General features: G+C 34.5%; 2 protein-coding genes across 3 annotated transcripts; one reads left to right on the plus strand and one right to left on the minus strand.

Moving 5' to 3' along the window:
• The first annotated feature begins 7,883 nt into the window (after positions 1 to 7,883).
• Positions 7,884 to 11,259, plus strand: LOC123555858 (uncharacterized). The gene is made up of 2 exons (XM_053530779.1): positions 7,884 to 8,555; positions 9,757 to 11,259. The coding sequence occupies exons 1-2, from the start codon at positions 7,948 to 7,950 to the stop codon at positions 11,108 to 11,110; spliced, it is 1,962 nt and encodes a 653-aa protein (XP_053386754.1). The 5' UTR covers positions 7,884 to 7,947; the 3' UTR covers positions 11,111 to 11,259.
• Positions 11,260 to 11,922: 663 nt separating this feature from the next.
• LOC123554226 (uncharacterized) lies at positions 11,923 to 14,961 on the minus strand. 2 transcript variants are annotated; one of them, XM_045344219.2, is made up of 3 exons: positions 14,826 to 14,961; positions 13,997 to 14,459; positions 11,923 to 13,566 (listed from the first exon to the last, which is right to left on the minus strand). In XM_045344219.2, the coding sequence occupies exons 2-3, from the start codon at positions 14,447 to 14,449 to the stop codon at positions 12,346 to 12,348; spliced, it is 1,674 nt and encodes a 557-aa protein (XP_045200154.2). In that variant the 5' UTR covers positions 14,450 to 14,459; positions 14,826 to 14,961; the 3' UTR covers positions 11,923 to 12,345. The 2 variants fall into 2 exon arrangements, with proteins under 2 accessions (XP_045200154.2, XP_053386755.1); XM_053530780.1 differs by having other exon boundaries at positions 14,774 to 14,879.
• Between the last annotated feature and the right edge of the window lie 1,181 nt (positions 14,962 to 16,142).

Raw genomic sequence — 16,142 nt, forward strand, 5'->3', positions numbered from 1 at the left:
GAACGAAACAGTCACCGTTTACCAAGACCAATGATGAACAAAAAGATCCCCGCCGAAGCAGTTTTGTGTGTGTGTAAAAATTGGCCAAAACAGGTAACCTATTGAAATAATAAAATGTATGCATATTGTTTGGAGGAGAAACCGTGTTTGGAAGCACGACTGTGTTACGTCTGCACGTGCAACAGTTTTACACACATCAGCTCTTACGTCTCGTGCAAGTAAATTAAATAAAGGAAGATACTTAAAAATAAGCAATGTAAAGCTATGCTTTATGTACACTGCACTGCCTCATTATGCCCTCTGTCCTTTTGTAAAATTATCACAGAATCCCTTAAAGGTACCAAATAAGTAATAGATAGTTACTCGTTTTTCTTCAAAAGTGTCCTCTTACAGACGTAAGAAGCCGTTTTGCTAGGACGAACACCAATATTGTCCGAGGCGAAGCCGAGGATAAAATTGGTGTTTGTCCTAGCGAAACGGCTTCTTACGTCTGTAAGAGGACACTTTTGAAGAAAAACGAGTAACTGTATCTGACTTATACGACGAAAATTGTACAGAATATATTAATAAATTAACAAATAACTGAAGAGAATTATTTTTTTTTCGAAAGATAAACATTAAATTATTATCGTGTGCCTTTCTAAATATACTGTATCAACTAGTGGTATAACCCGAAATTTTCGTGCATTCAAATTTCAAACGGGTGGCTGTACATGTGTTTGTACATTGGTATACAAATGGTCACATTGGTGAGAAATTAAAAATATTTAGGGCCTAATATAAATAATACCGGTATTTGATTAGGCCTAAAAAACAGTTGTTTGTTTTCGCTAATCTTTTTGGTAATCTGTGTTCCTTCAATAAAGTTCGGTTATGTTCTTGTAAATTTACGTTACACAGGATTATTAGTTATTCTAACACGATCCGATTCATTTTCCTATTAAACAAAGAAGGAAGAAAGCAGTGAATTATCATACAACAAATCACTGTTCTGACGTCACAATTATTACGTCATGGCGTCAAGCGGCATAGCGGCGCGCTGGAAAAGAAACCGATTGAAAACGGGCAAATATTTAATGCATGTCATCAAGGATGTACTTTAAAATCCTTTATAACGTGTTAGAATCGAAATAATATATCTCATTTAGTGATTTGCTCTTGAATAAATCATTGCTTGTCGTTCAGATGCGTATTATTATATCACTCGGGCTACGCCCTCGTGATATAATTCCTTCGCATCTGAACTCCAAGCAATGTTTTATTCAACGACAAATCACTGGGTGAGATATGTTATTTCTTAATTTTAATATGCTTGTCTCTGTTAAAACAAGTTTACGCTAGAATAACATCACGTGAACATGCGGTGACGTCAAAGTTTTTGTTGCCACCAAAAAGAGCGCTACCATAAAATAACTGTTTTTCTTTTTGTATTTCCATGATCATGGTAATTATACATGATTTGCATAAAAATACGAGATATACAAGATTTTAGTTTCAAATTGCCAGTGACATATATTAGAATAGAAAAAGTGGAAACTCCACAGGTCGCTCAAAACAACAAAAACGAAAATGTTGCAGCCTCGGTTTGATTGAGCCTGTTCATGGACGGTAGTTAAAATGCATGCTACCGTCCACAAGCCAAGACAATATGTTTAATGTATAAAATGTTATTGAATTAATGTAGCAATACCAGTACATGTACATAAACCAGTGTCTTTAGGTAAATTTCAATCACATTTTGTATCTACAGTGTAAGGTAGTTATTCATCTTTATCTTTAAAACTTTGTTGAAAAAAAGATTGACTGCATAAGTTTGCAGATCAAGTTGTGAAAACGCATTTATTCAAGAAGGACCTAAATTGTCCACCCGAAAACTTGTAGTATAGCTGTATATTACCTATATTATAAGAATGATTTTCATGAAGTTTTTGTGAATTATAGTCCGTTTTATTTGACCTGGCAGGGCGGGGTTAATCTCTGGCTTATGCAAATAATGGAAATCTCAAAAAAAGGTGAAATAAGTAGATCTATAGTGGTTACTATGTAAGGTAGACGGCAAGTGAAGAAGAAATCAGGTTGCAGAATATTCTACATATCCTGCATAATTCAGTGGACCGTCGCAAAACCACGCCCCGCCAGGTCGATTAAAATGGACTATACAAAAATGTTAAATTCCCTATATATGTTTGTAAACATCACGTTATTGTTGGATCTATTTATAAATTATGGCCTCGTTCGGAGCATTTTTTCCGTAAAAATCCGAAGATGCACGACGGGTTCGTAAGCAGTCGAAAAACATACTTTCGGTTTGAAATTGGCAAAAGGTTTTTGTTTATTTGTAAGTTATTCTTGAGCGTATCCACAACTATTTGGTCAGATCCGATGCAGTGGGCCATATTTTCAATAAATATGAAGTCTCAGCTACGAACTCTGGTTTTCATGACTTTGTAATACTCATTCGGGTTTTAGTAGTTGACCTTTAAATAGTTTCTAAGGTTCTGCTCCGTAACATGAGTATCTAGAGCAAACTGGATAAAAAGATTTAATTTAAGAATGTAGCAAGAGAGAGATATGATATTTCTTTTACTCTGTTCTTCTCCTTAATACCCTCCATCTATTGCATGCTGTCTGAATATATTCTATTCAGCATTTAAAGTTATTCCTCAGACAAAAGTCAATGAAGATAACTCAAGAAATCAACAAGGTATAGTTAGAGTTCTTGTACATTGCACTTTCCCTTAACTATTCCATCTTTCAATGTATAGAGATAGTTTATGCTACTTTATTTTAGGTAGATTGTGAAGCAAGTTCTACAACTTATATACTGAACAGCAAAAGAAACTATCCAGATGTGTAACTTGTATATTTTGAAATATTTTTTTTAATTTGAATTGTTTCTTCATACCAGAATCACACTTGAAGATCTTCACGTGATAAATTTTAAAAAACCAATCAATCGTGAAGTCAGTAGAAGTCTAAAATTAGCCGTTTGAAAGGGTATATTTTCTACGCGTAAGTTGCATTGTTACATCCTAATTGGGCGCTCTCGCTAAGTTTGATTCAGTCGTGCATTGCAACCAACAATATTCTTTAGACTGTATGCTGTTTTTCAAGTTAGCCAGTCAGCAATATTTTCTATGACAATAAAATTTCACAAAGAAAATTGTTAATTACAGGTGCACGTGAATTTCGTGCAAAATGGCTATTGTGGGACTACTCACTTCGCAGCTGATTGATTTTTCAAAAACTTACACGTGAAGCTCTTTAAGTGTAATGTGATATGAAAACCACAAGTGATTTATAAATTAAAGTTTTTAGATAAAAAATACCCCAGTTATAAAACTGGATAGTTTCTTTTGCTGTTCAGTTTATTAATATTAATCCATCGCCACGAGGGTATGAGAGAAGAGTAGCCAGTTTCCCTTTTAATGCTGAGCGCCAAGCAAGGGAGCTACAGTTTTGTACTGGTACCATTTTTCACATCTTTTGTATGACGCGATCGGGGATCGAAACCACGACCTCCCGCACTCGAAGCGGACGCTCTACTACTAGGCTATCGAAGCGGTTAAATATATAGAGATAGTACCTTAAATGTCAAATTATGAAAAACAATTTAAAAAATCATGTTGGTTGCTTTTATATAACATTTAAGACCAAGTATAATACTTTAGTCTTGATTTGATAATTTTTAGAAAGTTGTTTTAAAATTTTCTGAAACTGCTTATAAATTATTTAATTTTCATGTACACGCTCTTGCAGATATTCTTACTAATCAAGTCATTGGTAAATATTTAATCCCCAGTTAAAACTGGATTATTGCTGGAAGAACTTATCTCAATAAAAAAGGGCGTAAGATACATGCAGTTACTTCATTCTTCCTTTTAACTTATGTCATACAGGTGTAATTGCAAGATAAGATTATTATGTGAGTAATTGATTGATCTCTAGTATTATATCTAGAATAAAGACTGAATTAAACCTTTTCAGCATATTAAGAGTTATAGAAAAGCATATTGAGTAAAGGGAGATAATTCAAAAAGAAAGTAAGGTAGAATTACGGTTCGCTTATGTCCCATGATCATTGTGTTACAAAATTCAATTATATAGTTTTGTATGCAGGTTTAACAAAATTCCTTTAGCAGATTTGGCGTTATCCTGACAGAAGTGTCACGGATGGACGTCAGGACGAAGTCGGACGGAAACCATTACCAACTACCACTTTGCCTTTCAGCGGGATGTGTTAAGTGCAATTCGAGAGGATTTTGGCGTATAACAAGACTTATTATACATATATAAAAAGGAAAGGAAAGGAAAGCAAAGCAAAACAAAATTATGTCCAGAGATACGACATTTAGAACGTCAACGTTTTAGATGTATTATGGCGACAAACCAGCAGAATTATTTCAAAACTTAAAATTTGTTTAAAACGGATACCACTATCATTAAGATATCAGGTGTTATCTAAAGTTATTTTGGAGGTACAATATAAAGTAAAAGCTAAATTCATTCATTAATTTCAATTCGCAGATGTTTTACATACTCATTAGTATCAGTTTTTAAGTTATATAATTTTTATACACGGAATTCTGTCAAGAGCCCCAATTAATAACTCGTATTTGATATGCGTATAACCAAATATTAACAAAGAGTTTGATTTGCTTTATTTTGGCATACATCTTTGGGCACGACATTTCAAGAAGTTTCAAAGTTTCAAAGTTTATTTCATATAACTCTCAGTTCGTACATAATAAAAAACATGAGACAATACATTTAAATAACTTAGACATAATACATGAAACATGGAGGGAAACAATAAAACTTTATCCTGAATGCAATTATGGTAACTATACATGTACGCTATGACATTATTGATGCTGCGGTCTTTTTTGGTCATAATTAATAGTCGTATCTGTAGAAGGGTTAAATATAGATCGTGTTTAGTGACATAATATTACCTTAAATGAAGCGTGTAATCGGTTTGGCGTGTAGGCCTACCGGTTCTAGGCGTGTGGCTTTAATTCACCAATTTAACATACTAGTAACAGAATGCCACGTGCAAGTATTTATGAAATAATTAGTGATTTACTATATTTATTTTTGCTGAGATTGTGATAAGGAAATATAAAAATCAGTTAAATTTCTGCTCACGGAATGATTATTCTTGGGATATGGATGTAAACTGATTTTTTTTTGTGTTTATTTTGTGAGTTTTTCGAAAGTGTTAACCTCTGAACCTATAGCATTGTGTCAAGAAAATGAATAAAGGTTTTGTTTACGGAACTTTAATTCTTGGGATATGGAATTATTGAATTATTTATTTTGCGTACTATTTAACCATTAATTTTGTGTTTGTTTTGCGGAAGTGATAACCTGGAACTTATCTAAGCAATTTGTCCACTACAGCACTTTGTCAGCAAAGTGCATGGAGGTAATATAGAGATGGAGTGCGGACGAAGGCACTTCAAAGGTACACTGTGCGGCACCGCGGTTTTGTTATCCTCTGATAAGTACCTGTCAATCAGTAGCAACTAGGTGTTAATCGTATATCATGTTGTTCCTTACGGAGTTTATCGAGTGAGACCCGATGAACAGTCGGAATAGTCCGATAATGGGATCGGGATGTTCCGATATTGTCCGTTTAGTAACTACCTGACACTTCAAATACACATTCTGACGTTGTTTTGGAAATATTGACATCTTGGCAATTAAAGTTGACGAAATACACGCATTTTCATGTCACCCATGGTCATGCAATTATAACTGATTTACATTGAATTTGGTCTTTTTGGAAAGACTTCATTGTAAGTGTTACTTATGGCAAATAATACGAAAACTAAGATTTTGAAGGGATTTTCTTTTCCAATGAATTAATTCAAGTAACAGGGCTATGGAGTGATTCTGACAATGACTAGCCATATTGTCCACGTGAACACCCGAACGATAGAGAAATGATTAATTGCGAACATGTAAAATGCGAATTTGAATGGTGGCACTATTCGTTTGCCAATTTGAAAGGAGAAACTTTACCGGTGTGTCCCTGGATATGTCCAGAATGTAAAGACAAGAAAGATATGAATACGAACATTCACTTTATAATAAATGAGATTATAACGTAATATTACTGACCTACAAATCCAATTTTAGCTGTACAGAGCGTACATGGATATTAAAACAGGTCTTGTCAATATGCTTGTACATTCTAGGCGAATAAGTGAAATGCAAGGCACATATTTAAATAAAATAAAAAAAAAAAAAAACATGTGCATCTTTACAGGCACTGACCTCCAGATCGTGCGACAAAACTGTGGAAAAATGTTCCACTTTAACCGTGAGATTTTACACCAGCTTCAAATCTGCGAAATAAATTAAATAATCGAATAAATAAATAGATGTATAGATATATACACGAAGAAGGCACTTGGTAACTGAATAACTACTTAAAAATAAAATTTAAGTTATATGAACGACTTACATAAACTTGTAATCAAGACCAAATATATAAAATATGCAGTCTAAAACATGGTCATTATTTAAAATGCTCACAATTGCTCACGTTTTTAATACCCAGTAAATGAAAATTTGATACCTTAACTTTAATTTAGCATGTCTACATTTTTTAGGAAATGTTAGGAAATCTAAAAGAATTTAGTTTCAAATGACTACATAGAAAACTGTAAACGCTTACTTTAACGAGTCACTGTTATCTGAAGAGTTACAATATCACAGAAACGCATGCTGAAAGAAGTAGTACATTTATTCTACCGATGAATCCCCAGCAGTGCGCATTGTTTGTATTAATTAGTTTCAAAATATGACACGTGCGCATATGTCACCCACAACTTCCGTTTTGTTGAAATTTTGATGCATCTGCTGATTTACGATAAAACCGCGGTGCCGCACAGTGTGTTCAAAGGATTATGTTAATTACATGTAAAATGGTGATAATTAAGTGACTGTGGTGATATCTCTCGTAGGATTCTGAAAGGAGCTCAGCAAGGAACAACATGTGGTATAATAAAAAATTATCACCAATTATCTCGTCCGCACTCCATCTCTATATTACCTCCATGCAAAGCGTGAGTATTTCATTATAAAAAAAAAACAAAAAAGAAAGAAAGAAAAAAAAACAGTGTCAATTATGTTGTAATATACTGTACATATTGATATTATAATGCATGAAATGTCAAAGAAATGGTGGTTCTACAGTATTGAGTCAGACTTGTTAACAGTAAATGTAGAAACAAAGTTGACGCAAAACTAAAACAACGACACGTACATAAACATGATAAGAATAACGCAAGATAACATTGCAACACCAGGAACGTTATAGACATAAGAAAGGAAACATGACACAAAATAACTTCAGTAATAAGTTAGTAAATATGGGGAAACAAATTGATACAAAATTGCTCCAGTAATAAGTTAGTAAATATACTGGTTTGGACTAGTTTCCGGACAGGACCAGTTTCCGGACACATGTAATAATCGCTTTATTTCGGCGTTATTCACGTAATTGTTTCATCTGGATCAGTTGGATGTTTGTTCTTCATGTATTCAACAAACCACTATATTACAGGACTGTTTAACATTAGGTTTTATGATGATATCTCACCTGTGTTTTTCTGACTTAGTGGGGCATGAAGATAGCATTGTGCATGCGCAGTAGTTTACACTTGTCGAGGTATCAAATGGGGAAGAAATAATTTAACTACATATTGTCTGCTGATAACATTTGCTACTTTTAATTTCACGGTAATAGTTACATAAAATGCAGGGCTGTCGATTTTTGCAGTCTAGTTTTATTCTATATCTATTGGAATTATTAAGAATTCGTGTTAGACGAAATTCGAGCTTTTTACAATAGACGAGTTTCACAATCCCGTTAATCCGATAATCTTTTAATCGAGCTGATTCGAAAACGAGGCTGAGGATGTATTGATTTTATTCATGATTAAAACAATGGCGGATAAGCATACAGATAACGCGTTAGATGTCAATATTGATAAATTATGGACTTACACATGTAAAGATTTGAAAGATATTTTGCGGAATCTTGGACAACCGGTGTCAGGAAATAAGGACATACTTGTAGCTCGTGTTTATAGTGCTTCATTAACGGGAAAAGTGAATGAAAGTCAGCCGGTTGAATGCGGAAGTGAAACACAACACAAAGAATGCGATGCGTTGAGTGTTCTTCGTACAAGTCAAACCAATGAAATAACTTATAATGACATAATGCTTACAACTAGCGGTCGAGTATGGTCGAATGATTTACGTGATTTACCAAACTTTACATTTGATAAGTTATTCACATACTTGGTGGAACGTACCAACAAATATGGTGCCAGTGAGATGAAAGGTGTATCATACAAAAAAATGAAATCCTACCAGTTCTTTGTGGAAGGTCATGTTACTTCTTATGAGATTGCTAAGAGCAATGGACTTTCCTGGGTCAGGTGTAAGGTGATTGCTTCCATGAAACAAGAGAAGTACAAGGTGATAGTTGTATTTGAAGATGATGATGTGAAGTTTGCAGCATGTGAATGCCCAGCAGGGTACGTACCCATTCATTTTCCTGTACATTTTTATTTTATTTGTAATCAATCTCACTCGCGGGTTCTAAGCATATATATCGAATATAAAATGTTAACAGTGATTTGCAGCATTCTCCGTTATTTATTAACTCGAGTAGTAAAACTAATTCAACAATATTCATGAGCACAATCCATGTCTTCATACTAAAGAAACATTAAGTGTATTATTTAAATTTATCAGTCCCGAGAAAAACAAGAGTTTGATAAAAGCTTCCAGTTACGGCATACAATTGCTATTATCATTCATCAAATATATGCAATTATATTTTTTCTCGGGATTAAAGATTTATAAACAGTTTCTACTTGTTTCCTGTCACCGGACCTCTAGACACTGGCCCACTGCCATTCTAGAATAGTGGTCCACACATGTAAATTTTTATAAGAGAAGTTTCATGAATAATGAATTGCTGTAAGGCCGGTTTTTGCATGACGTTGATCATTATGATCCATACTGTACCTGAACATCTCATGGTACCTATACTGTCTGAATAGTGAACAGTATGGATCCTGATCAGACTGCACGGATATACATGCTGATTTTGATCCATACTGGTCACAATAATGAATTGCTGTAAGGCCGATGTTTGCATGACGCTGCTCACATATGTAAAAAAGGAGGAAACAAACAAACTGATAACATTCTGATTAAAAATAAGAATATTCTTTAAAAATTGTACGCAATGCCGAAACAAACAAACCGATAATATCCTGATTAAAAATAGGAATATTTTTAAGCCGAAACAAACAAACCGATAAAAATAAACATCCTGATTAAAAAAAGGAATATTCTTTAAAAATTGTACTCAATGCCACTGTGTACAATTTTTAAAGAATATTCCTATTTTTAATCAGGATGTTATCGGTTTGTTTGTTTCCTCATTTCTATATATGTGAGCAGCGTCATGCAAAAACCGGCCTTACAGCAATTCATTATTGTGACCAGTAGGGATCAAAATCAGCATGTATATCCGTGCAGTCTGATCAGGATCCATACTGTTCACTAGTCAGACAGTATAGGTACCATGAGATGTTCAGGTAACAGTATGGATCATGATGATCAGACTGCAAGGCTTGTTTTCGCATGACACGGCTCATATGTATATCAGTTACTCAGTATGCTAAATCATGTTTATAATTAGAATTTGCCTTTTGTATTTTTCAGGCTTGGAATCAACGGAAATGGCAAATGTAACCATGTGGGTGGGCTGCTTTTTGCAATTGAAGACTTCACGGCCAAAGGGAAGCAAGACGGACCGGTAAAGATGTCAAGTACGTCCAGGTTGAATGAATGGATTGTTCCACGCAATCTGCCTATACAGGCAAAGTCTTTGTCAGAAATGAAAATAAGGAAATTTAAATATGGAAAGTCTTCCAAGGAGAAACCAACTGTGAATGACTTTGATCCACGTGCTCCACAAGACCGCGTTCTAGATACTTTCGCCCTGCAGCAGCTACACCGTAAATTGCAAGATTGTGCTTCAAGCTCTGGGTTTTTCCTTTACCACGATGACCCAGAATCTATGTCAATTCCTGAAGCAGACTATTACGACACGATTGATGGCGAGTGTTTAGGACTGGATGTGTCTATTAATTCCACATTTACAGATTTTGAAGAGACTATTAAGGAATCCGAAAATCCTGGTTTAAGTCTAACACAACCTAAGTGTAAAATTAGTGTTAACCCTCAAATCAGTGATCAGGAACAGATTGATGATAAATTTATTAGGTCATATGTTGAAGAAGTGATTGAAAATGAAAAAATTAGTGATGAAGAAATACAGGATGTAGAGAAAAGGACTATTGATCAGGCTAACAGTGATGAGTGGATGGAGTGGCACAAACATAAAATTACCGCATCCAATTTTGGTAAGGTGTTTAAATGTAGAGTCCCTGAAAGTGCCATTAAACAGTTATTGTACACAAATGCTAGTAGTTATACACTGCAGTATGGAAAGGATAATGAACAAAATGCTGTAAAGGCTTATATGAACATGAAAGCAAAAAATGGCACACCGGTTAAAGTTGAGGATGCTGGTCTCGTTCTTTCGAAGGATAGGCCGGGATTAGGCGCTAGCTTAGACGGCCGAGTTACTGATGAATCAGTCGATGATTCCTGTGGTGGACTGGAGTGCAAGTGCCCTATCAGTCAGAAGGGAAAGACTGCCATTGTCGCTTGCTCTGACAAAAACTTTTATTTACAGGATGTTAACGGTCAAATTGCTTTAAAGAGAAATCATAATTATTACATACAAATTCAAGGTCAAATGTTTTGCACAGGACTGAAATGGGTTGATTTCGTTGTGTGGTTTGGGGACGACCAAGATATATTTTGTGAACGTATTTATTTTAACGAAAAACAATGGTATTCCGAGTATTTACCAGTACTAGATTTGTTTTATAAGTGGGTGTTTGTGCCAGAACTCTTGACTAGACGGTTGGAAAGAGGCTTGTCTTTAATAACTCCTGAGCAGTGGAAAAACTTAAAATACTCAGATGAGGAAGTGGAAAGTGACTAATTAAACTTACAGGAAAACTGAAAAATACATGTACTATAGACTATATTGCTATATATATTTATTCTGATACTATTATGCATTCCTGATTATTGGTTATGCTAAGTATTGTTATCTGTTTAAAAGACTGTATATAAAGCTGAGAATTCCAATGTTATTCTTTTTTTTTCCCTTGTGACAGGACCAGTTTTAGGACATTGATACTGTTTGAATGTGCAGTATCTGATCAGGATTATGCTTAGCTGTTAGCTGACCTCGGACCGATGTGACAGTATACAAATATTTATGGTCAATACAAGGATTCGAAGCTTTACTGTACATCAATACTGCTAAGGTGGAAAAAGAATTGTTTGTTTCCGGTATCATGACCTAACCGGTATTTTTAATTTTTGCCTGACCCTAAATATTTTTTGGATTCAGAGAATTTTTTTTTTTCGACTTTTTAACAAAAAGGTGTAAAACTGCAGTCTTTCTGCTTTCTAAAGGCATAACCCCATTATTTTCATTCATTATTTTTTTGACACAAAAATAATTTCCGAAAAGTCTCAATAAAAAAATTCAAAAAAAATTCTGACCTACCACACACTATTTTTTTTTTTTAATGCTACCGGAAACAAAGAATTTTTTTAAGGCCTTATTAATTTTAATGCAAAGTAAGTGTGCTTCTTAACCACTCTACTGAGGAGGCCATCTCTTCACAGATGTTATCCTTCAAACAATCTAACCAGAGGCATTACTTCATTCAACAAATAGATTGGTTTCAATCCCATGCTGCTTAAAAATCTAAGTATTGGAAAGAAAATGGTGAAAAGAAAAAATATTTATAATTTATTTTCAGAAAAAGTAAGAATATCATTGTTAACACCAATATACATCTAATAGAAGTATAATCAACTTTTCAATTAAAAACTGCGAAATTTGTACTGTGATTTAACAATATTTTAAGCACAGACTGGTTCTGAGTGACCAGACCATACTACATAAACTATAACTGGTTAAGCTGCCGTACTCCATGACACAACTTCTAAGCAGAAATCAAATAAAACAACAGTTTTCTTACATTACTTAACATTATGCACACGGGTGAAAAATGTATTGCCTTTGTGACAAGTGCAGTCTGATCATGATCGGCACTGTTCGCTATTCAGTCAGTTAATTTTGAATAATGTAAACAGTTTGTCTAAACTGAAGGATGGATAAGTTTTTCTGCTGCGTCTTATAATTCAACAGTAACCGAGTCAATCAGAATCACATTCCTTTGAAACTGCACTACCTGGCTCTACTAAAGGCGGCAGAAAGCATGTCAAGTAAGAAATGACCTTAAATATCTGACCAGCAATATGTGACAAACTTAAGGGTAAAACACCATCCAATATATGATAGTTCTTTATCCTACCAATCTCTCTTTCTACATGTATTCTTACTGTAGCAATTTTAATTGTTTCTTCTACTTCCGCCGAGGATAGCTGTTTATTTAGTTTGAATGGCGGTATGTTAAGTGTCACTCCCTTTGGAAGTATATCACCAATGTCAAAACCTTTATCTGCCATTACATTATCACCACTATCTAGCAAATCTAACACCCCGCTACGTTTTGTGATTTCCTTATCTGACACCCTACCTCCCCACAAATCTGAGACGAAAGTCACAGTGCCGTTAGGCGAGACGCCAACTAACACCTTAAATGTGTTGTGGTGCTTGTAATTTGACCATGTTTGAGACTGACTTGTCATGGAACTAGGGATTTCTACAAACACCTCTGTACAGTCTAAAATGATCCTTGTTGTAGGATATTGCTTAAATGAATCTGGCATATTTTGTCTAATCTTTTCCTGTGATGGAAATGGAAACAGTAAAGGTAGCTCATGATGTAAGAAATTTATCCAAGTAGTGAAAATCTTTGAAAACTGAGATACTGAAATTTCAAATCTATCAGCAATATCTTTCACAAAAAGTCCAACTTTGAGTCTAATCAAAACCATGAAAAATTCATCTTTTAATGATAGTTTCCTCTTCTTGCCTGGCTTTCCCCCTTGAATCTGGTACTGTTTGTTGTCAGTCTGTTCACTCTGCCCTCTCCAATATTGGAGACGGGCTGCTTTATTTTCAAGATATTCATAAACTGCTATAAAAACACCATAATTTTGAAAGCCAGTATAAAAAGACATGGCATCATTGTCATGTCTAATCTTTTCAATGCTGAATCTGTTTTCTTCAAAAAAATTTATCATTGCCTTAAGTTCTGAAATTTTGGTTTTTGCCTTCTTAAGATCTTCTTCTAGTGTCTCAATCTGATGCCTTAAAGTGTCATTTGAACCGATGTCCTTCACAGCATCTTCAAATTTATAGAAACTGTAACAATGTTCATCTTTAAGTTTATTTTCATAAACATGCTCCCAGGACGTCTGTGTGCCCATTTCCTTCGTGGAAACCTCTGTCTGCGTACAATGGCTGGTCACCTAAAGTTAAAAAAAAATTTCAACATATCACAGCTATTTTTAATCAGCATAGTTTAGCATGAGAAAATCTCAGTAGCAATAATATGAAAGCAGAGGACTCCAAAAATTACAGCAAAGCTGCAGACTAGGTTTTATTCAGTCTGTACATCTAATTGCTTGTTTCGGTGAAATCAATATTTATTTCGTCATATTGCAGTGATACAAATGCCTGCACAGTGGTCCTGGGTTTGAGATATTTTTTTCACCACCTGTTACATGTATGATAGTTACTGCACTCACTTAGAATATCGGCATGTGACTTGTTTTTTGAAAACAATCTGTTTATACATATACATTATTGTTTATATTTGCAAATTCCTGCTGATGTTTGTTGATTTTATTTATTGATTTATCGATTAGTTTTTATCTAGAAAGAATGAACAAGCAATACCATTTCTTTGCCTCGGTTTGGCTTCTCATCATCAATCCCGTCACCAGGTTCTGTCAGGTTCTCGGAATCCATACTGAGTGTACTTAGTGGAATCCTTTGTGTGGGTGCTTTTCTTTGACCAACTGGGGCTTTGTTCCAACTGAATGCACATGGTTCTACACCTTGTTTAAGAGTCCATATCTTATTGACAAGCGATACCTTAATCTGATCTTTCAGAAAGTGCTGATGACAAATTCTAGTGTTTTTTGACATTTCAAATCCATCACGACCATGTTGACGTTTAATCAGACAACACCACCTGTCCCTTTTACGTTTGTCTACCAACACAGATTGGGGAACTGAGAAAAAATGAATATCCGACTTAGAACCATCAGCAAGTAACTGGAAATTATAACATCCATATACTGCACACTGCCGTCCTCTTGAGCTGTTGGGTCTTTGTGGCTCAGTCATTTTCAGCACTCTGCAAGTTAAGCAAGCATTTCAATAAGACCTTTCAATAAACAACATACTAAGTTAACATTTGATTGTTTACATGTTTTGGGAAGCAGGCAATCTGTCATCTAAATAAAGCAAACTTGCACATTTCATTAACTTAAATGATTAACATAATCTTTCGAAGCGTAACAAACCCGAAATGTGTGCTTGTCTGCAAAATAAAACCACTATAAAACTGCCGGTACCAACCGACAACAACAACAATATACAGAACGAAGCGTAAATACTACTTAAACACGATTAAATTTGCATCATATTAAGAATATTTTTAATACTCACACAAATCTGAACCATTTCATTGCGATATCACAAAATAAATATCGATTTTTACCTTCAAAAACGACGAAAAACCTATCTTTTTTTCTCACTTCCTGGTTTTGACTGTTTACATCCAGAGCCTCGTTCTGGATTATTTCGACAAGGGAAGTAACTCGGTAACTATTCTGATTTAACCGAACGTGAAAAGGGTCTATTAGCTTCTCTTTGCTTTCGTAGCTGCTATTGAATGTCAGGTTATCTTTCATGTGCATTTTAGTAAAGATTAATGATAAAGAAATGTGTAAAAATAATTTAATTACTTATTTTGATATCAAAATAATTGCTGATTACAACATCGGATGCAGAAGGAGCTGAAGTTAGTGCAGTGTGGGCTTCATTTAGGTCAAATATGTTGTTGAGAAATAACAGAGCCGAAATATGAAAATTTGTCCGGATACTGGATCCCAACCAGGAGGGAAACAAATTGACATAAAATTGCTCCAGTAATAACTTAGTAAATATAGGGAAACAAACTGACATAAAATTGCTCCAGTAATAACTTAGTAAATATAGGGAAACAAATTGACATAAAATTGCTCCAGTAATAACTTAGTAAATATAGGGAAACTAACTGACATAAAATTGCAATAGCAACAAATACGAAACATGTCAAAAACTAGGCACACAAATTGCAAATTTTAAATAAATCACATTTCTACAAGCATAATAATACATAATAATTTATTCAAGCAACATTGCTCATGAACAAAGCACAAATTCACATTTTATAATTACGTAATCAACATGAAACAAAACAGCTTTTCTAGGAGTAAGTTCATTAACATGCTTTTACAAAATATTCAATATACAGCTATACTCCAGGCACAATCAATAAATTATTCATTATCATAGACAACAGATAGATATGTAAGGAATGATTCCATATTTCTTGATCGAATATTCATACATTTTGTTTTACAACAGTTCAGTGTAACCAAGAATGTGCGTTGAACAAAAACATACATCTATTGTTATAGTATATAATTTATGAGGCTATACCAAGGAGCTGAAATCTTGCCGTCAGAAATCGGGTAACTAAAGAAACCGTTACTTATAAGTCATTATCTCTATCGTTTTAAATCAGTTTCCCTGTAATTACATTCACATTGTTTCCTATTTAAATTTAGGGCCTCTATGGAGCATATATAAAGGAAATGAGTAAATATGCACATCTATGTGTCATACATTCTTAGCATATCACAAACGTCCATATGGTTCATCTGGTTTTACGTGAACCACAAAATGAGCCGCGCCATGCGAAAACCAACACCAACACAGTGGCGTTGCGACCAGCATGGATCCAGACCAGCCTTCGCATCCGCGCTGTCTG

This window comes from Mercenaria mercenaria, chromosome 18 (assembly GCF_021730395.1).
Source record: "Mercenaria mercenaria strain notata chromosome 18, MADL_Memer_1, whole genome shotgun sequence".
Classification (NCBI taxonomy): domain Eukaryota; kingdom Metazoa; phylum Mollusca; class Bivalvia; order Venerida; family Veneridae; genus Mercenaria; species Mercenaria mercenaria.